This window comes from Loxodonta africana, chromosome 11, assembly GCF_030014295.1.
Source record: "Loxodonta africana isolate mLoxAfr1 chromosome 11, mLoxAfr1.hap2, whole genome shotgun sequence".
Classification (NCBI taxonomy): Eukaryota; Metazoa; Chordata; class Mammalia; order Proboscidea; family Elephantidae; genus Loxodonta; species Loxodonta africana.
Window position 1 is genome coordinate 49,070,652 of NC_087352.1, and position 23,320 is coordinate 49,093,971.

Below are 23,320 nucleotides of genomic sequence, written 5' to 3' on the forward strand. Positions count from 1 at the left end.
GCTCATCATCATCATCTCAGTGGGGTTTCCTTGGCTACTCCATGCAAACCCTAAATGGTAGCAATGCTCCCTACCCACCTTCCCTGCTATTCTCCACGGCAATCACCAATATCTAACAGATTACATGTCTCCCTGTTGTTGCTGTTCACTGCTGCACCCTGTGACCTTAGACTGGTGCCCAGCATGCAGTAGGCACTCAATAAATTCACTTAATAACTGTGTATCCCCTCATCAACTAGTGACATCACAAATGATTTCTTATAAGTCTCCAGAAGGCCCAAGTGGGGGAGTTCTACTCATTCGCTCAAGCAGAAGGAAAGTTCCATCCATCAGAAATAGGAAGGTTTTAGAAAACATAGAAATACAATCCTATGATTTTATGAACCAGAACCACATGACTATCTTCTTAACTCCAACATCAGATCTCTCCAAAAGCACTTCAGCAAAATAAAGGCACTGAAGTAGAAACTGCCCACACTTAAGTTCATCTGGTTTTTCTGTGTTATTTTATCAGGATCCAGACATTAGGTGAGAACTGTACTGATTTCTTCAAAGAATGGGCTGCTCTTCAGCCAAAAGGTAACAGCAAGTGGGGGAGTGGGTAGGATAAGAGATTTTTCTATCATATGCTTAAAAAGAAGTCAACCAACCTTCTTTCCCAAAATCGCTGATTAGTACTTGATTAAAAAAAAGACCCTAAAAACTTTCCAAGTTCAGGTATTTTTCAGAGGCATATAACCAGGTATTTTCATCTTCAAGATGAGCTTTTTGTTTCCTTCCATGTCCCTTTTCACAAGCTGTCTTGTCTATCAATCATGCCTACCTTTAGCTTCTGAAGAGTCAAACAATGACTTTTACAGGCTTTCAACTGTGTGACAGTCACCTAATCAATATCTACTCATCCATCCACATGGCCCTATCCAGGGCTCCACTGATAAGGCCAATTCCGCAGTTTTCTAAGTTTTCCCAGTGTTCTTGGGTTAGATCAGAAGCTCTCTTGGAGAAGTAAACCATTAAAGGAAATAACCCATCCTGATATCACCGCATTAACTATCTCTCATTTGTGTGTGATTAGATTGTAGATTCAATCAATACCACTGAATTTTATCTATCTCATGACTGTAGACACATACAATTGAATATGCATAAGGAAAGATGGTACATTTGAATGGTAGAAATGTGGTAACACTGCCAGGTCCTGCGCTATCCTCGTGATCATTGCTATGTTTGAGCTTATTGTTGCAGCCACTGTGTCAACAAGATGGATATTTAAGATAACATTTCCCATAGCGTAATGTAGAGTAAGGATGAGTATTTTCTCAGAGGAAATGTCACTTCAAACACAAAGAAATACAGCTTAGAATATTCGCTTCTTTAGGTCTTCCTCAGTATGAATGCTCCACTACCTATATGAAGTTAACAGTCAAACTCTACAAAGAAAGCTTATTCATCTCAGTTTATGTTCCCACAATATGGTATTGTGATGCAGATGGCAAGGATCTGTTTAATGCCTGTTTCTTCTACTACCATTCAATGGCAGGAACTGGGCAGAGCTCACAGGACAGTTGTGTAGAAGGCCGGCAGACAAGGGAGGAATTCATTCAACTCCACATCTGATGGAAAGGTGAGGAATTCTTCATGCCGATAATCACATCTCAAAATTCTTCAGAGATATTTCACTTTAAAGAACAATTTGTTGAAACCTGCTAATCAGGATCAAGGACATTTCTGGACAAATATAGCAACCACATCTCTGGTGGTCACCTCTACCGTCAGTCTTCCAACAGGGCCCCTCCCACTGACCCACTGAGATAAACCCTAGTCATCACTCAGGATCCAATTCCAATCATCACCCTCCATGATATCATCCGCATCCAGCACGATGACCTGTTCAGTGTGCGGGTAATCTGGGCTGAGTATGGGCACTTGCTTAAACCCGGTGCCGTCGAGTCCATTCCAACTCATAGTGGCCCCATAGGGTTTCCAGGGAGCAGCCGGTAGATTCGAACTGCCGACCTTTTGGTTAGCAGCCAAGCTCTTAATCACTGAGCAAGCAGAGCTCTGGGCGCCCTTGCGTAGTGCCTGCTATTGGGAATAAATGCTTCCATTGTCTAGGCCTCATCCTCAGCTGTCCTGTCTGCTGAACTGCAAGCCCTATGAACCAGGCTTCCCAAATTTCTATAGTTCCAACACCAAGAAGCACAGTGCTTCACATGCAGTAGCTATTCAGAAATAAGTATTTCAAACCTAAGAGATAAAAAGAATATTCCTTGTCGGTGCAAAACTAACGTTCCCAATTTCTTCACCTTTAAAATTAAAGTGTTGTCATGGATTGAATTGTGTCCCCCCAAAATATGTATGTGTCAACTTGGTTAGGCCATGATTCCCAGTACTGTGTGGTTGTCCTCCATTTTGTGATTTTCCTATGTGTTATAAATCATAATCTCAGTCTGTTAAAGAGGTTAAAGAAGATTAGGGTGGGATGTAACATCCTTGCTCAGGTCACACCCCTGATCCAATGTAAATGGAGTTTCCGTGGGGTGTGGCCTGCATCACATTTTATCTTACAAGAGATAAAAGGAAAACGAAGCAAGCAGAGTTGGGGACCTCATACCACCAAGAAGGCAGTGCCAGGAGCAGAGCACGCCCTTTGAACCCGGGGTCTCTGCACGGAGAAGCTCCTAGGCCAAGGGAATATTGATGACAAGGACCTTCCTTCAGAGCCGGCAGAGAAAGCCTTTCCCTGGGAGCTGATGCCCTGAATTTGGACTTGTAGCCTACTAGACTATGACAGAATAAATTTCTCTTTGTTAAAGCCATCCAGTTGTGTTATTTCTGTTATAGCAGCACTAGATGACTAAGACAAGTGTTCTACACATTTCTAAGGCAACTTGTAGCTCTGTATGCCTATGGATTGAAAATTAAAACATGTCTCCGCATACATTAGCTTGAGAAAAATGGTGCATCGCAGAAATGCAGGAGCATCTCTTGCTAATTCAATTTCAACTGAGGGTGCAGACAGGCCCTTAGGCACACTGTATTCGTACGAAACTATCTTCATTGTTTTGTCCTTAGCTATGGCATCTGGGCACCCTAATGTCTATAAAATTATATTAAAAAAAAAAAAAAAAAAGCATGGCTTCTACCACCGTAATAGGTTAAGTCAATTTAAATATTAAAGCTATTTTAAAATGTTTAAAGTTACTACAATTCAGTATTCTTTTTTTTTTTGCAGAAAAGCACAATCATTAAGTATATATGGAAGAGACATTATGCTTAAGGCATTTTAACTCATAAAGAAGATATTACAAAAGAACCTCAGAGCTGGGCTGTTAGCTTATAGGGCTCAACTTGGACTAACTTTGCATGAGAAAGTTAAAGAGCTACGTTAGTTCTGTCTGAGTCCTAGCCTGAAAAACTCCCTGATTTGAATACATGCTGGGTTTTTCGGTTGGAACTTAACACACACATTTCAATATTATAGCTATTTCCACTCCACCTCGACTCTTCTGTTCAACTCAATTTAAAAAATCTAGGCCAAAGCAGCTGTTTTCCTCCTTTAAGAGTTAAATGTTGTTTTTGTATGCCACTAAGTTGATTCTGACTCATAGCGACCCCACCTGACGGAGCAAAACTGCCCCATAGGATTTTCTTGGCTGTAATCAGCTAAATACCTAGTCATACATTTAAAAAGCGAAAGTATGAAAATATTTCTCAAAAAGTATGGTTTATTATGAAATTGAAACAAAAAGTCTTCCGAGGAAATGGATACATTATGACATATGTGGGTCATTAAACATATTTTAGGAGCTCTGGCAGCACAGCGGTTAAGTGCTCGGCCACTAAGCAAAAACGCTTGCGGCTGGAACTCACCAGCAGCTCCTTGGGAAAAAGATGTGGCAGTCTGCTTCTGTAAAGATTACAGCCTTGGAAACCCTATGGGGCAGTTCTACTCCGTCCTAGAGGGTGGCTATGAGTCGGAGTCAACTAGACAGCAACTGTTAAACGTATTTTAAAAGTCTATTAGTCCCTGCTTAACTATAGAAAGTACAGAACAAAAACAAAAAACTATAAATCTATCAGAAACGATCTGAATCACCAAATATATAATACGTTTAGTAACATTCCCCTAACCTCTCTTAAAAGATGTATACAACATAATAAACGATCACATGGGTTGGAAGCAAATTTCTCCAAGTTATTATGTAAGAAGTAAAATTCACTCGACTCACCATGATTTGTAAAAACTAAGTCGCAAAGGAAGGTTGTGTAAGCTCCAGGGGCCTGTGAAAGCTAGACCTACCAGAGAAAATGCTGGTCTCTTTCTACCTGGAGGAATTTTCTAAGTCATGAGCGTACTGTATTTACTGAGTACATGGCACAAAACTAAATGCTACAACACTGAATGGTTTCAAAGAATAACAGGCTGGGCAGGTATTTAAAGGAACAGATACAAGGTTCTCTGAATACTGAAGCATAGCAACCAGAGTAAAACCAGAGCCAGCAGGGCCCCTCCTAGCTCAATCTATGATACTTTTTCATTTCATGATCCACCCCCTGCCCCCGCCAGAGTTTAAGCATATTTACTCAAAATCATCAGAAGGGTCCATGGCTCTAAAGTGACTGGGGTATAAAAAGCAGACTTCTTGAAATTCAATCTACTCCATCCAACATCCTGAATCCTAAACCTGCTGTTAAACGTTGTAGTGCCTAGAGACCACCAAACATCGACTCAGACATACAGCACAAGGCTGGCCAGGATACAGCGACCACCTTTAAGGTCCATTCATGCTAGGTCACCTTTCTATTTACTGATATGACACCATATCGCAGTCTGCCCAAGAGAGCCGCACCTGAATAATAAATATGAGATTTAGAAAGGAAAATCCACTTAGAACGTGATATATTCATGATGTATACTGAATCAAGCTTATTTTTTGAAAATCTTTCAATAATCTCCACTTGCCCAGAAATTCAAAGACATTATGTGAGATGCATTTTAGCTAGTATTTTCAACACTCCCTTTTTTAAAAAAATAATTTTTATTGTGCGTTAAGTTTACAAATCAAGTCGGTCTCTCACATATAAACTTATATATACACCTTACTACATACTCCCAGTTACTCTCCCCCTAATGAGTCAGCCTGCTCCCTCCTTCCAGTCTCTCCTTTCATGACTGTTTTGGCAGTTACTAACCCCCTCTACCCTCCCATCTCCCCTCTAGACAGGAGATGCCAACATAGTCTCAAGTGACCACCTGATACAAGTAGCTCACTCCTCATCAGCATCTCTCTCCAACCCACTGTCCAGTCCAATCCATGCCTGATGAGTTGTCTTTGGGCATGGTTCCTGTCCTGGGCCAACAGAAGGTTTAGGGATCATGACCGTCAGGATTCTTCTAGTCTTAGTCAGACCATTAAGTCTGGTCTTTTTATGAGAATTTGGGGTCTGCATCCCACTTTCTTCTAAAAAAAAAAAAAAAGTTTCTTTTTTTTTTTTTAATCCCACTGTTCTCCTGCTCCCTCAGGGGTTCTCTGTTGTGCTCCCAGTCAGGGCAGTCATCGGTTATAGCCGGGCACCATCTAGTTCTTCTGGTCTCAGGATGATTTAAGTCTCTAGTTCATGTGGCCCTTTCTGTCTCTTGGGCTCATAATTACCTTGTGACCTTGGTGTTCTTCATTCTCCTTTGATCCAGGTGGGTTGAGACTCATTGATGCATCTTAGATGGCCGCTTATTAGCATTTAAGACCCCAGATGCCACACTTCAAAGTGGGATGCAGAATGTTTTCTTAATAGAATTTATTTTGCCAATTGACTTAGATGTCCCCTGAAGCCACAGTCCCCAAACCTCCACCCTTGCTCCGCTGACCTTTGAAGCGTTCAGTTTATTCAGGAAACTTCTTTGCTTTTGGTCCAGTCCACCTGCAATACTCCCTTTTTTAAGGCCTTTAAAAATTTTAAACTAGAGAGGGATACACATAGGACGTGAACTCTTCTGGTGCGCTCCTTGTGCACATCATGGAATATTATGCTGCTTGGTGTAAATCAAGGGAACTGGATAATTACAGAGAAGATAGTACACCTCTGAATAATCACCAGGAAATTCTCGAGTGGGTTGCCCAAGTGGCTATGGGTCAAAATCAACTTGACAGCACCCAATAACAAGCTTCTTTTGGCATTTACAGAGGAAATGTAGACACTCGGGTATCCCTGCAATTAAGCAGCAGTTTCAACACTGTCCATGAATGTCCTATTTTTGTTTTTCATTATTACAAATGTCTTGGTAGAATAACTAAAGGTTAACGATGTAAACGCATTAAGGGCAGCTAATCTATCTCTGGATCCCTGGTGGCACAGCAGCTACGGCTGCTACCCAAAAAGTTGGCAGTTCAAATCCACCATCATCTCCTTAGAAACCCTATGGGACAGTTCTACTCTGTCCTATTGGGTTGTTATGAGTTGGAATCAACTCAAAAGCAATGGGTTTGGTTTTTGGTTTTAATGTATCTCTGTACCAATAATATGTAATTATTCTTTTATTAAAAATCTGCTTAATCATTTCAAGCTGCCCAAGTAGTATTACCATTTAGATATACTATATATATAAAAACAGACTTCTTTTTATATATATTTAGATATACTATTTACATACATATGGGCCTTGGTGGTGCAGTAATTAAGAGCTATGGCTGCTAACCAAAAGTTCAGCAGTTCAAATCCACCAGCCGTTCCTTGGAAACACTATGAAGCAGTTCTACTCTGTCCTATAGGGTCATTATGAATCAGAATCGATTCGATGGCAATGTTTTTTTTTTTTTAAATATACATACAGTATATCTAAATATATATATTTAGATGTAGGCTTTCATTAGTCTTAAGTCATCAAATATATAGAAATACCCAAAAATTATTAAATAAGAGTATTCTTACATGGAATAAATTTCTTGTGGTATTGTCAACTTCCAGGTAGAGATAATGATTTTCTTGCTAACATGTATTATAAAATTGGAAATTTATTTCAATGTCCAGGAACTCTAGGCTTAGCTAAAACAAGCAACAGCAACATTTATGCAAACCCCCCTAAAAAGGCACTATCTATTAAGGAATACTGCTGGAAACTACCTTCGTTTAAGCACCACAATGTAGAAATTTTACATAGACAACATTATATTGCTTCTAAAAAGCCTCAGCTTGATACTGAAGAAAGTAAATTTAACCACTGGAAACATTTAGGCAAAATGACATGGTAAAAATATTACATGTCTGAAATGCCAGCCAAAATAAATGTTTCAAGGTTTCAAAATTCAATAGAGCAAATATAATTAAGGAGTCTTGTCTACAATGCACAGATCATGAATCTGCTAGGGGCTCCAGGATACTGATATAGCAATGGAGGAATATTCAGGAAGATGAAACCAGAGAAGAAAGGACATCTAAGCCAGCGATTAAAGTAAACATTTCTATATAAGTTATGAATTCAGTTGTCCTGTGTCTAATGCCATGGCTGATCAAAACCGGATTGTTCGCAGTTAACCTAATTACCTTCTGAGGGGTGACAACTGTGTGTTACCGCTACTTGGTCAAGAGGGAAGGAAGCCAACACGGACAAGAGTCGGAGGCTTCCACATCCGTTGCCTCATTTAAACCTCACCACCCACCTGTGAGCTGGACATTTTTATCCTCACTTTTGACGATGACTTCGAGTGGAAGCCTAACTACCCAAGATCCCAAAGGCAGTAAACTGCCGAGCCAGGAGCTGGGCCCCCAAACCTGCCTCTTCTATCCAATTAGGTCAGTGCTGCCAGGCACTAGATGGGGTTCCCATCTCCAAACTTTTCAGGAAAAATGATAAATATCAGAAAGCATTAAAACTGCTCTTTGGCTTAACACACAGTTTATAATTATATTTTCATATATATATATATAAACTAGCAGCAACATATATATGTACATACATGCATGTATGTATACATATGTATGTATGTACATAAGTAAATGTTGGGTGCCGTTGGGCTTATTCCAACTCATGGTGACCCCATGTGTTACAGAGTGGAATTGCCCCACAGGGTTTTCCAGTCTTTATCCTTATGGGTACAAATAGGCAGGTCTTTCTCCCATAGAGATGCTGGGTGGGTTTAAATCCCCAACTTTCGGTTAACAGTCAAACACTTAAAAGCTGTGCCACCAGGGTTTATTTGTGTGTGCGCGTGTACACATATAAAACTTCGAATTCCCTTTATGCATACAGGAAGTGACATCGTAGTATATACTGGCTATCACACTTAATCACAATGTCAAGTACCTTCACCTGAAACAATAACACTATTTACCATGATAACTGGGAAGGCCAAGTACGACGATGCTCTCATGATGGGGTAGTTGTACACATTCAGTGAAATAAATGAAAGCACTCCTCGAACAGTGAAGTGCTATAGAAACGTGAGCTAGCACTGCATGTCAAGTGACATATGATGCCAAAACTGTGCACTGCCTACAAAACTTTCCAAACCATTCTTTACCATATTTGAAATTCTAACTTAAATAATATTGGAATATTCGCATATATGGCTACATTAAGAGAGATTACTGTATTCAAGGGGGAAAAAAACTTTATAGAAACCAAGAGAAAATCAAGACAAGAAAATCAAGAATCCTTCTTATCCATTATGTTGCTGCCTTTTTAAAAACAAAAAAACAATAGAGTGGTTTATACATATGACATGCATAGAATTATTTTTTACAGCAAAACAAACAAACAAAAAAACCGCAACTATTACTAATGTCAAAATTTTTTGTATACGAAAATCATCTTCTCTAAAATAGACTCCAACTAAAAATAATTTGCACATTCCTTGGTTGCTCAGTAAAATAAAATTTTAATCACAAAGGGTTATTATACTACTTTTGTAAAGTGTATGTCCATTGACAGGGCACAGAGAAAACAACAGAGAACCTGTGATGGAAATAAAGAAGGAACACTCCCTTTCTTATTAGTATATGTGGCAAGTGTTAAAATTCATGTTTCTGCCCCCATGGGGCCTCAGAGGCATAGCGAGGGCAACAAGCACCCAGGGACAATCTCTAAATTGTGTCTCCTCCCTCAATTCCAGTGCCCAGGACAATCTCTATATTGCTGCCCCACCCCCAATTTCAAGATGAACAGATGTTGACAGCAGCAACAAGTCAGCAGAAATGCCTTCCCCCCTCTTGTCCGCTGCCTCAGTCAGGCACCTTTCCTTTTTGTGACACCTGGAATGTCATTACATGCATTGTCTGCTACTCCCTTGAACCTGTGCCCTGGGACAAGTGCACCCCTCTGGCTCACCCCCTTGCTCCGCCTCTGTGGGGCCTTCTCCCCCTGTTTACATTATGAATCTGTGTCAGCAAGAAATTGAGATTGTCCCTGAAACTTTCCAAGTAGCTAATGTAATGTTATATACACAGTGGACTTTAACAAACACTTAATGACATTAATGGGATTAAAAAGCTGGCTTCTAAAGCTTGTCAAATGCAGAGTTTAGTAGTAGTTATGCACAAAATCATGTGGAAAGGGGGCATAAATGCTGGAAAAAAACTGATGCAACTTTCTCGGAATAACTCAAATACAGTTAAGAAGTTCACAAATCAAATCAAATAGCCCAAAAGCTAATTTAAGACAATAACTCAGCTATTCATTAAATGACTACTAATTTTGCCACGATACATTCTAAGACCTCTAAGATATTATAGCTCATTGCAGTTGATGACAATAAGAGCCAATTCTCCTTTACTGAGGGTATCAGATTGGGCAGAAAAATTATCATTGCAAGAGGTTCCCTTTATTTTTAATAGGAATTTAGCTGGTTAACATTTTTTTGGAGTCATGCTGCATTTTAGATTTAGTCATTGCAGGATATTTGGGAGGCACAGACAAAGTACTGACAACTTAACCTTGTAATAAGGCGCAAGGTAAAGCCTATAAAATACGAGCACGTTTGTAAAAGGAATCCTGAGCGGCATTACCAAATCAAGGAAGACATCAGACATCATTCAAGGACTAGGCTGGAATTAATTTTAGTTAATTTTTCACGTACACTAATAATCAAATGCCCTCTGGCCAAACCAACAGATACTTTAAACATCAAGAAAGCTGGTGAGAGCCAGACTGTAGACGCCCAAATGAATGTTTTTGCTCAAGATAAAAAAGGCCGTGGCAGCTGCTGCCTACACTTAACACCCCTGCCTGTATGAAACACGTACAAAGTTGTTGAATGGAGTGGACACTTCAGTTTTTCAACCTGTTTTGTTTTTTTAAAAAAGCTTTTGCTTTAAAAAAAAAAATCAGATTCTTAACACTCATTTACTTATTTTTGTATGTGTACAAAAATACAGACATGAAAATGAAAACTACTATTCACTAGACGGAACTTACTCTGAGAAGAGCTCTCTGTCCAGAATTTTAAATTTCATGTTCATCATGGAACCGCTCTGCCACATTTGTAGACGTGTATTTCCCTACAACAGACCTTGTATGTTGGAACTGTCTTTGAAAGAAGGGTACACATTTTTTTTTTATATTCTATGTATTTTCTAATTACACTAGGAACTTCTAACTACATGGGATTTTAATTACATAAATTCATTTGTTTTCGGCATCTGAACTGCAAAATGATTTAAGTTTTTGTTAAAATAATTAAAGTTATTAAAACTTTAGGAAATGCATTTTGCTTATTGATCTTTATGTGATAGGTGGTCCATGTTCAGCATGAAATTTTTCTGCTCGATAAAGCCTACCACTGTCCTAATGATACTTTCTTAGGGTGGGGAATAAAAGCTTCTACAGTATCAAAAGGGAGCCCTGATGCAGCAGTGGTTAAATGCTTGGCTGCTAACTGAAAGGCTGGCACTTCGAACCCATTTGCTGCTCCACAGTCTGCTTCCCTAAAGATTTCACTCCCAGAAACCCTATGGGGGCAGTTCAACTCTGTCCTATGGGGTCATTCCGAGTCAGAATTGACTCAATGGCAACGGGTTTTATAATAACAAAATTCTACTGAGTTTGTACCATTGTATAATAAACAATACTGGCTCAGACCAAGACAAATCACTCAGCCATTTCCTAATAAAAAGGTTAAAAAAACCCACCCATTGCCATCGAGTTGATTCCGACGACCCTACAGAGATAATTAAAAAAAGAAAGGGTTTACGGGAAGAAAAATTTTTAAAACTATGTAACACTGAAAAGAATAGTTAAGAATGTAATATTTGCATTTAGCATCTAATTATACCTCTGAAACAGTAAAAACTGATGATAGTGCAGTGACAAATTTACTGGAATGGCAAAAAATATTTCTAACACAAAGCAACAAAAGACAACACAATTTCAGAGTAACTCTCAGCTACTCACTTTGAAAAGTTACAATTCGTAAGCGAAGTCCAAACAAAAAGTCCCCTACCCTAGATAACTTCATAATCATATCCTCAGACTGACAATCACATGAAATCCAGGGAAAAAATCCAATTCAAACTATAAGGAGCTTGTTCTTTAAGTGGGCACCTCTTGGCTAGTGATTACCAGTAAAAGAAACCTAACTGATTAAGTTTTCATCCCACAACAGACTAGGAAAGCTGCAGAGTCATCATACTCTGGTGGCATTAGCTGCTGTCTTTCTGCACTCCATTTTACTAAAGGGGAGAGAGCAAGAACACACAAGCAGAAAAGGCCAAAATCTGTTCTAGGGTGTCTGTTTCCACAGCTGGAGATGGGGCACTTACCATTCTATATACAGCATTCCTGGCTTAGAGACTCAAGTGGGCAGTGTTAGGCTGCGCGGCCGTGAGATCTGACCATTAACAAGTCCCCATCAGTTTGCCCTGAGTCCCTATCACAGTTTCCCCCAGCCTTGGTCCATAAGTCAATTGCCTTCAAAAACATATTCTTATCGTCCACCAAGTACGACTACTCTTCCTCGGTATGACTTAATGAGACAAAAAACAAAGAAAGTAAATTGTGTAAGAAGGACTGACCCCTAAAGCAAAGAGCCATTAGGAAGAATCAGTCAAACCTGACATACACTTATTTTAATTACTAAGAGACTACACTCAAGAGTTTCTCTATATTCTGTAGTCTTTATGATAACTGAATACTTTTAAAGCTGAATGTTGTCACAGGCGATCTTTGCAAGCAGCTTTTTAAATGTATTTCCAATATCAACAGGTTGGGGTACTGGCTCATTTTTTGGCAGATCAATTTAAAGTAATTAACATTTAAAATTCTTTATTCAGAAGGAATTTTTAAAAAGACAGAGCTCTTGACTTTGAAGACCTAAAGCAAAGATATATTCTGAAATGCTAACTAGTTTCATGGACCTCTACCAAAGACTGGATCACAAATCACCATCATCCCGAATGGCAGCCAAAAGTTAAGTTACACTGGCCCGAAGCAGGGAAACTCCCCAAACAGAGGATGAAGTTTATTTTGCTTGCACTGCAGAATAAGCTCTCGGGGTCTGAGTCAGTGCCTTCCGAATGCCTTCCACATGTAAACACACAGCTAACTTACCGGGGTGCTTGCTACTGTTAAGCCAGGGCTTTTGGAATTGTTCTCCTCAGGATTTTGGTGAGTTTCTTCTGGCCCCCGAGTTACAAGAATTCGGAAATGTTGTTGCCCTGCATTTTGATCTTGACTGATCTTAAACGTACACCCTTGACCCTGCGGAGTCCTTTCTACGGAATTAGCCCTGTGGATCTCAGGACCCATCCTGCTGCAGCGAGGCCCCTCCGAATGTCCCTGGTCTTCCGTGGGGCTCACTCGCTCAGTTCTAGGCTGGGTGGGATACGAGGTACTCCTCTCCAGCCGAATACGGGGATACCTCACCAACCTATCACCCTTTGTGCCAGTGAAACCAAAGTTGTAGTCACCACCCAGGCCCAGAGTGCCTTGTTGGGGCTGCTGCAACTGGAAGACAAAGCACCGCTTCCCAGAGCTACCAGAAGCATCCGGAACATGTTGTAGAGACCAGCGCCTGGGCTCGGGTGTGGAAGGGCCATTCTGTCCCTCAGACCCAAAAGGCATCAGCCTCACCTGGCGCATGTCCACACTGGAAGCCCGGTGCTGGATCCTGACCCCGCTTATGTTCAGCCCGGGAGGAGTTTCATGGTCGTCCACTCCCTGGGCAGCTGAGGGCTCAGCGTCCTCTTGGGACTCTGGAGGAGCAGTACAGAACACTCGGTGGCCGCAAGAACTGGTCCCGTTGACCTGTTGTCCCAAATCCCTTGGTACCCTTGGAGGAGAACTCTCCGGGGTCTCTCTTTCTGAGGTTTCCTGGGAGCTGCTCTGGGATGAAGACCTTCTCACGGGGACAATAAAGTCCTCCCGGAGGTCCGAAAACACACAGGGCTGCCCGTCACCAAGGGAGTCCGGTGGAGGGCACTCGTCGGCATGGCCGTTCACGGCTTTGCGCTGGAGAGAGATCTGCACGGACGAGCTCCTGGTTGGACGGGCATCGATGTTGTTCAGGAGCTGAGGGATGAACATGGACGTGCTGCGCTTGAGCGAACCCACGCCTTCCTGCAGGCTGCCGCCGCCATACTCCCCTCCACCATTTTGAGCGAAGGGGTGAGGGCCGCTCCTCCGGGGCAGCGTGTGGAATGCCATGAAAAAGTCGTCTTCTCGCTCCCGGTCGAGGATCTCGGATTCGGGGGCTGTGTTGCTCCGACCAGAGCCAAAATGAAACCGAAGCCGATGGGCCATGGTGAAGAGGGGGGCAGGGAGGGAGAGGAGGAGCGGCAACAGCAGTCCCGGCACTGCCAGAAGTCAAAAACCAAAGACATCAACTCCAAGAAAAAGTGTCCCATCTGCCAAACCGTTAGCACTGCGGCACCAAGAGCGACAGATAGCAGAAATAACCCAAGTGGCAAGCAGCATTCCAGGCATGATTGGATAAGAGCAAAAAGCTCACGTCCACACTGTGACAGAGGGTAGGATGGCTATAACCACATGACTGTGCGCTCCCCCTCCAATGCCAGCTTGTGGACTTAGCAGAGCTTTCCCCTCCTTCTCGCTCTCATGTTTTGTTTTTTTTTTTTTAAAACAGCAAGAGCTTGAAATGGCACCTTCTCAGCTGCTGCTTTTCCATCAGACAGGAGTGGCCCCAGCAGGGAGCTCTCACAGCTGACCAGGGCAGCAAACACACTCTGAGCCATGCTGTTATAAATCTCAACCACATCACACTCACAGGCCGTCTGTTTCTCAACTAAGCAGAGTGCTGACGCTCTCTCTCGAACACATGCGAGGGACTTAAACACACCAGTACACACAGTTGTTCCTACCTCCCGCCACCTTGCCCACCGCACCAGGGACTGACAAGTAAAATGCCTTGGCTGCAGGACAACCCTTTCGCAGCATCGGATGTTATGTTTCTCTGTTATTTATGACATCACCACACTATCACTATGGAATGCAAACTAATAAAACGTACTATAAATATGATTACACACCCTTCAGAATTACTGTCCCTTGAATGCTAAAATAATTAGACCATGATCTACAAGGAACAAAATAGGCAAGTGGGGGAGGACAGTGGTACAACTTACAACACGGTCAAGTTAACATTCTGTCCCCTGCCAGTACTTGGACATTTTTCATTTGAAAGGGGGGTGTGTGTGTGTGTGTGTGTGTGTGTGTGTGTAGTTGTCTCACACATAATGAGGTTGTCAGACACAGACATACTTGAGAAAAAGAACCCAGCTGGAGAAAACACTCACCCCTATATATGCCAGGTAGGAGAAAAACCAACGATGCCAAAAAAAGGAAAACTGAAGCAAGCTGTGCATGTGTTCTTTATAGGAATTTAACTTAAATCCCATACACAAGAACTGCTGCCTGGGGCTGACGTTTCCCAGTAAGAAGTTAGCCATATTGTCACAGTGAAGATACAAATGTAGGTGGAAACTTACTCTGTCTGCAAAGGACCAAAACGGACTTAAATAAAAGCAAAAGTGCATGTTCAAAAAACCGCCACCAACTTTGAAGTTCACTTGGCAATGTGCTCTACGTTTTAAACTTGCTATTCTCCAGGATCCAGAAACACCAGCTATTTAACAAAGAGGTTTATTGATGAGGGGGGAAGATGGGGGGGGGGGATTCCAAGTGGCAAAGAGTGACAAAAAGTTTATTTTAAAATCTGCGAAGCATAGCTTTGTCAACAGTTCTGAAGTCGAGGGTGTGGAGGATTAGCCCTGTGTTTATATACACCGAAACCTGTTTTCTAAAGGCATGTGTTTTCAATGCCAAAAATGACCATGATGAGAGACGTGGAAGCTAGTTTGTTTAATGCTAAAACTGCCAAGCACCAGTACAGTCACAGATTGTCTTAACTGGATTAACAGGTAACAAAGAAAAAAGAAAACACCAGCATTCGATGTATAGCAACAACAATGCAGGATGGCTCAGGGCAAAGCTAGATACCGATATAAAACACGGTTTTTTCAGATAAAGCTTGGATCCATGCAGGATTTTGTAAAGCTTTGCCCTACTAAGCTTGAAAGTACAGTCTGGATTCATGGCAAGGTAATCTCAACAAGTCATTATTTAGATAACAGAAATGGGAAGACTCATCTTTTGTTGTTGTTGTTTGTTACAGGGAATTTCTCAAGAGGAGAAAATGAATGAATTATTAAAACATCTGACATGAGGCAATTTTCCTCCAGATTTGACCCTTAATTCATTGTGAAGAAGTGTTATTATACTCAATAAATCAAAGAGTAAGAATGAGTCTATGGGTCCCATCTGTGTCTCCAGGGATGTTTTGTTACTCTACTGAACGCTGTCCAACGGGTGAGAGATGAGCGCTAGAAACGAAACCCTCGGCAGAATCTCTCATTCAGGATAACAAGAAAGCAACTTCATGCACATAGGGAAAAGTGATTTTGTTATGTAGGACTATTAAATATCACCCAAGGAACAAAATGTGGAATTCAATGCAAAGCCACCAAGAATCCATATATTTTAACAGAAAAGATATCAGAACGGCAAGGCAGAATCTGCTGGCTTTCTAATATGGAGAAGAATATTAAGCGTATAAGATGGAAGACACTGCCAAGTATTAAAATAAGGGTGAAAGATCTGGCTATGCACCACCACTGGGCTGAGAAATAGGAGACTGGCAAGGCTGGACCCCCGAGCTCCCACTGACTGCTGTGTTTAAATTCTGTAAAGGCTTTAGACAGACGTCTGTTCTCACATCTGCAAGGGCAGGGAGCAAAGCGAATTGTTTTCTAAGGCTCCTGCAGATTGAATAACTTATTAAACTAAAGCTATTCAAAAACTGGACATTTCAGTTGAATGCTGCTGAAAGGAGGGGCCATAAGAACATTCCTTTAACCAGCCAACGTGGATAAGTTTCAGGGAAGGTAAATTTGACTATAACTGACTGAACTGAGTTATAATGCTACTTCAGAGAGTAACTTAAAGGCTTACAAGTAACATGATAATGTTCATTTTCATAATCAAAACACATGGCTCATGGGTACTTGATAGTATACATTCTAGTTAATGAAGAAAACAATGCCTTAAGCCAGATTTGCTTCTGAAATTTCATTTCTAAATGGAAATGTTAATTATATCATTTGGATATCATTTATATAGACACACACACATATACTTACACACACACATACCTAGTCAGTGAGGGAGTTAGTTTATACCAGCCACATGCCTCAGGCGTATCAGTGAGTCTTTAAAGGTACTTTCTAATAACCTCCCTTGAGAAAGTACCACTTTTTAAAATACAGCTTAATCTTACCTGCTAAATATTAGATTTTTGTTTCCTCAAAGAGAATCACCATAGATTCTCTATTGAATGGGATATAGCATTATAGTCTGGCTTATATTTTAAAACCTACGATGTTTGTTTACTTGTGCTGATGGCTTCTGTACAGATTTGCCTATCGTTCTGTATTTCCAACATCAGAGCATAACCACATGGCCTAATACTATCACTGGTGACTGTCACTAATATTTATTGAAGTACACACACATACACACAGCTAAGCTTTCTGTCCTAGCAACACAAAAATATCTGTTAGAATTATGAACTTTACATTAATAGTGGGACAAAAGTAATCTTGTTTTGGGGCAGCACGGCCAGAAGTAAAGAGTTATAGAGATGTTCTAAAAATTCAGTTTTTTTTTTTAAAAAAAAATGAAGTTATGTTCAAAAATAGGGATCCACTTACCAATCTGTTTTCGTCAAATACTTCAAAAAGGAGTCTGTGATTAGATGGATTTACCTATAAAGGACATAGATAGTATTTAGAAATGAATACAAATCATTCAAACGATGAAATAAGGGACAGAAAAAATAGAACATTGTTTTATAATGCATCCAACTCAATTGTCTAATATATAAACAATTAACCTACTCTTCTGGAAATCCTATCGTTACTACATCAAATTTTCCATTATTCATTTCTATATTATTTCTACCCAAAAAAAAAAAAAAATTTTTTTTTTTTTTTTTTAATACTTAAGCATATCAGAAGAAAAGGTTCTTAGGTGCTTTTCTGACTTTAGAAAGAGTTCCTAAATCTCCTCTTTGAAATGCACCCACACACCCCCAGAACAAAGCCACATCCTCACAAAGGTCTGTTGTTGTTAGGTACTGTCGAGTTGGTTTTCGACTCATAGCAATGCCATGTGACAGAGCAGAGCTGCCCAGAGTTTTCCAGACTGTAATCTTTATGGAAGCAGATCACTAGGTCTTTCTTCCATGGAGCAGCTAGGTGGGTTCGAACTGCCAACCTTTCGGTTAGCAGCTGAGCGCTTAACCATTCTACAACCAGGGTTCCTTCACAAAGGTCTATGCCTGAGAAACTCTCTTAGGTCTAACAACACTAATGAAAAGAGTGATAATGAAAATAATAGTAGTAGCAGTAGCAACTAAAAAAAAAAAAAAAATGTGTTCTTATTAGGCACCATCACTTTGTTAAATATTAAACATCCATTATCTCATGTAATTCTCACAGCAATCCTATGATGTATGATATTAGCCCAGTTCTACAAAAGATGAACTGAGACCAGGAGAGTGAAATAACTTAGTCAAGATGCCACAGCTCATCGGCAGAGCAATCAGGACCTGGACAAGGTGTGGTCTGCTTGTCTTCAGAGAGGCCACACTTTGATCCATTAGAGAGATGAAGACATAAAAGATGTTCCCACTTTGAGCATCAAGCATCCTAGGGCCAATGTCAGAGCTACTGGGCTTTCCATGTCTTTTGCTTTTTCCTTTCGCTTTATTAAAAGTTCAGCAAAATGGCCCTTATCATCATTCAGACTGAAGTACTGCTTAGTAAACACCAACCATGTGTGAGATATAGTGCTCTATTTATATTATCCTGAGTAAACCCTAGAAGGAGTCCCTGGGTGGTACAAACGGAGGGGTTGGAAGTTGGAGTCCACCCAGAGGCACCTCAAAAGAAAGGCCTGGAGATCTACTCCTGAAACAATAAGCCACTGAAAACCCTATGAAGCACCGTTCTACTCTGACATACATGAGGTTGCTATGATTCGGGGTCAACTTGAGGACAACTGGTAAATTCTAGAAACAAATCTATCTCACCTATGTGAGAGAGATAAGGAAGCCAGAGAGAATGAGAGTCCTCAGGTGGTTTTCTTGGGGTCACAAAGGTTGTAAATGGTACAGTCAAAGATATAACTGAGGTCTACCTAGGTACCAGTTCTTCTGGTGAGTGCTTCACAGTGGGCAACACAACAAAACTGAATTTGGCAGCCAAAACGCAGAGAGCGTGACTTTTGCTTCTGGTCCCTTGGTCTGCCCTTAGCCTAGTGACAGAGTAAGCAGATGGATGAACTGCTTAGTGTCTATTTATAAGCTCTGTGAAGAGTTGTGCTGCTGCCCAGTGCATCCTCAGGCCATGGCAGGATCTGGCACATAGTACGCACTCAGTAAAACTTAAAGCACAATAGAAAAAAAAAAAAAAAGCATCCTATCACTTAATTAGAATTATCTTTTCTCTAATGAAATCCGAAGCATCTGTACGTTTGTGTTAATGTCTGGAGATGGGGGTGTTACTCATTACAGTAATATTAATAAACCCCCCCAAAATTTATGAAATGAGTTAAGAAAAAAAGACCTTCAAAAAGAGTCAACAAAAATATAATCTCAGTCTATGCAAACTTTCACCAAAAACTCAATAAAATAATATTAAAAAAAACTCTAAGTATGTTTACATCCCAGAATAGTTGAAAAGATTATTGGATGCACTAAAATTTACATAATAGTGGCCAAAGTGTTAAACTGAAAAGAGTCTTAAGTAATTTGGAGTTTTACAATTAGAAAGTGACATTTGAGAGTTAACTAAGGGCCAATAACATCTGTCTGCCCCCTTAGCTTTTTAGACCTTTACAAACATTTAAAATGCATTGAGTAGAGGCTATACAGAATCTCACCAAGTATTAAAATAGCAGTGCCATATTTCAGCTCTGAACATAATAGAAAGCAGATGTTGTGTACAGTAATCCATGTTTGGAGCACATACAATTCAACTGTGATTGGAAGGAAGAAATTGGGACTAATATCAATGGCAGTTGAATGGCATTGGTCTTGGCAACTCTGCACTGGTCAGAAGGTCTTATGTGGAGCATTTCTGGAGGTAAAGCATTTTAGCTGTCAAACTGAAATATTTTTACATTTGAAGGAAAAATAAATCATTTTTTTAATCAAATAGCTAAGCAGTTTAGTATTTCCAAAATTTCCGCACCAAAAAAAAACCAACGACCACAAAAATTCACTAAGCAGAAATTTCATAGGTAATTCACAGCATTCAGTATTTCTACATACAGCTGTTCTAGACATTAAATATAAAAGCTTGAGGAAATGTTACGTAATTCAGTGACATTTAAACTCAAGTAATTTTATACTACAAACATACGTACACACTAAGTATGTCAATTATAAAAATTTTCTTTGTTTACTGCAACATTAATTGGTGATTTTTACAGTTCTTTTTAATCACGCTGGCTCTATTATTTTATTCTATGTCTAAAAAGATCCATACCCCATGTCTCCTAGAAATAATTAAGCTATTGTTTTAATTATATTTTATCCTATTTTTAAAAGCTTGAGTTGAAGAGATTAATCATGGTAGGTTTTAGATAACTTTCTTTTTACTTCCTAAAAATATCCCCAAATGAAACAAGTCTAGATTTTGTGACCACTTTACTCATAGTCTAAGGAGCCCTGGTGGTACAGTGGTTAAGCACTCAGTAGCTTACTGAAAGGTCAGTGGATCGAATCCACCAGCTGCTCTGTAGGAGAAAGATGTGGCAGTCTGCTTCCTTAAAGATTTAAAGCCTTGGAAACCCTTGGGACAGTTCTAATCTGTCCTGTAGGGTCACTATGAGTTGGAATCAACTCGATGGCAATGGGTTTGGTTTTTGGTTTACTCATAGTCTTTCAAAATATGGGACACACTAGAATGTTACCTAACCATTTCTCTTATTAAAAGAATTTTTTGGTAAACATTTTCAACAGCTTTCCTTCAATATAAATTGATCATAATAATATATCAATCTAGCTATCAATAACAAATAACATACATATATAAAATACTTACTCTAAAATAAAATTCTTCATTCCATTTGGGGTTCAGCGTCTGGAAGAGAAATTATCTTAAAATAACCCTTTAAAGCTTTACAACATTAATAGTCAGTAGTCTGCATATTTGCTTAAACATTTTTCTTCATAAAATAAATAGCTAGGAGATTTCTGAAATGACCATCAAAGAAACATTTGGTCGATTATTTGAGACTGTTCTATAAACAAAACTAGATGGGGAGGGGATGTATTTATAAAACAAATGATTCCTAAATTAGATATGAAATCATAAATGGCATGCATCACCAGAAGGAAAAACATCAGGAACCTACAAAGGACCATCATGAAAATACAAAAACATCCTTCAAAAAATTAACCCTGATACAGTTATTCTATCAAGACGGAAATGAACTTTGTGGGCTTCCCCCTAACTTGCTACAAATCTGTTCTGAAAAGCAATAAAGTGGGTAGTGGAAGGATGAACGTGTTCATTATTTAGATAAACATTGACATTGGAAGAACATTTCATGAAGAACAATCCTGATGATCAGATTTTACAACAAGAAAAAAAAAGGTCAGTAATAAATCTAAACGGAATTTTTTTTCTGATATAACTTGGTTAAAAAATATTTATCTACTTATCCTTCAATCCTTTCTATATATATTCACCCATCCATGTCTGTATCAATCTATTTAAATATGTATCTTCCCAAAACACAGAAAGGGTACTTTCGCCCTCAGCATGGACAAAAGATGGACTGCCAACCATTCTTAAAAATTAAGATTAAGCACCTACTATGAAGGAATACATATATACATGTTTGTGCATTTGTATATGCATAATACTTTTTTAAAATAAGCACACCTCTTAAAAATGATCTATTAGAGACTGAAAAATCCCAACCTCACCAGCAGCTACAGATCTTTTTTGGTCAGAATGATATTTACCTTTATCAACCTATTTCCTTTAACATATCAGTTTAGGGAGAAGTAAAAAAAAAAAAAAAAACACAAAGCACCATAAAAATACAAAACATAGAACTCGTATAACACCAATCTGGCATTTAAAAATCAGCATGTTCTCCACCCACCATTCAACACTGAATCCAAATTCTAAATAACGGGGTTGCATACTTGTCCACATGAATGGAGGAGGGGATGGCAACGAGCCGGCTAGAGAGAGGGAGAGAGGAGCCAGGGAAGCAGGGAGCAGTACTGCCTGCTGCCTGAGATGCAACAGTCCTGGCGGCCAGCTCCACAGAGATGCGGAAGGACAAAGGTAAATGACAAGCGACAGAAAACAGCAACAGCATGAGACCCCATAATGAATGAAGGACCATCACACGGCCACAAGGAGATGAAGATGAAAATCCACTTACAGCATAGAAATACTAACCAGGAGGCTGGCAGGCGGCTGCCGTTGGCAGAGCAGCCCTGAGTTACAGAGCTACAACCTCGATTGTGAAAAGGGAAGGAGAAAAAGGAACGCCCCTTGGAAGAAAATACACTGCAATCTCCAAAATCGCCAGCTGTGGTTTTCTGTTCCGGTTCAGCGGGCGACCAGGACCCCTGGCTCGCCTTCCCTGCAAGACTGGCTGCCGCCCGCACCACTGATAACTAAATAGATGACAGCACCTAGCATGGGAACAATGGCTCTGTCCTTCACAGGTATCTTCCCCACTAATCAAAACACTGGCTCTGTTTTCAAAACAGATTTTGAATGCCAGCCCCAATGCCAGGTGGGGGACACACTACAATCACTGTTCCTTGCATAAAAAGAACTGGTCATAGATCCAAGGCAACTGATCGACAGCAGAAGAGTTATAATATTTTTAAAGCAACTGTGCTCTCCAGGAAATGTTTACCAGACAGTATCTGACTACCTAACGTCCCTCCCTGCAAAATGTAGTGAACAAAAAATTTTAAAAAGTAGTAAATAGTACAAAAGGACAGGTAAAAATATTTTGATAGAAAACATGCATCTTCTATAAGGACTCTAAATATGAGATAAACAATTTATACACATACACAGAAGAATGGTAATATATAAACATGGAGCTAGATGATTAAGATATAACTGTAGAGACTAATCTTTAATGAAATCATGTACATAAAACCTAGAGAAAAGGTATGTACATAAATGTATACTTTTATTATTAATATGTTTTATTTGTTTTCATGTAGCCAAGCAAGTATTTTGCTTCCTTTGGTAATACTTGTCTCAAGCTTAACCATTTCTTTAGTGTCTACCAATTCCCCTTCATTGAAAATTATTTAACTATTTTAAATTTCTTTATGAAAAATAACAGACCAACAAGAAGAAATTCTTCTTTTGTATTATCCACTGCAGAAAGGTCAAATGCTATGTGTAATAAGACTTACTTTGAGAACACAATTTTTACAATCATGTAACTATACCCAGATTAACATTTTGGGTTAATACTACAAAGTTTTGGTCAATAAAGAATGTGTACATTTAACTGGGAGGTTGTTTAAAATGAAAATACTGGCATCTTATAGTAAAAATTCTACAAAGTCAAAATCCATTGTAATTTAATTGGATTAAATGAATTATGACTTAAATCAAGTTTAGTGAAGGGTGGACACTTACCTTTTTAATTGTTTTTGTCTGTACCAAAGCAAGTTCTCTATTCTCATCTGCTACGTACAACGAAAGCTTCACATATGGATCACTGCAAGGGAAAATTTCAGATTTAATAGGG

At 39.7% G+C, this 23,320-nt stretch overlaps 1 protein-coding gene across 12 annotated transcripts in view; it reads right to left on the bottom strand.

The window, feature by feature from the left end:
* The window catches only part of NEDD4L (NEDD4 like E3 ubiquitin protein ligase), a 373,007-nt gene that overhangs the window by 130,762 nt on the left and 218,925 nt on the right, over positions 1–23,320 (bottom strand). For 4 of the 12 annotated variants that reach the window (XM_010586712.3, XM_010586713.3, XM_023543760.2 and 1 more), the window contains 3 exons: positions 23,209–23,290; positions 20,617–20,655; positions 17,218–17,271 (listed from right to left, as the gene is read on the bottom strand). In XM_010586712.3, coding sequence (XP_010585014.1) covers positions 17,218–17,271; positions 20,617–20,655; positions 23,209–23,290 — 175 coding nt within the window. The other 8 variants (XM_023543758.2, XM_023543754.2, XM_023543757.2 and 5 more) reach the window with 8 other exon arrangements.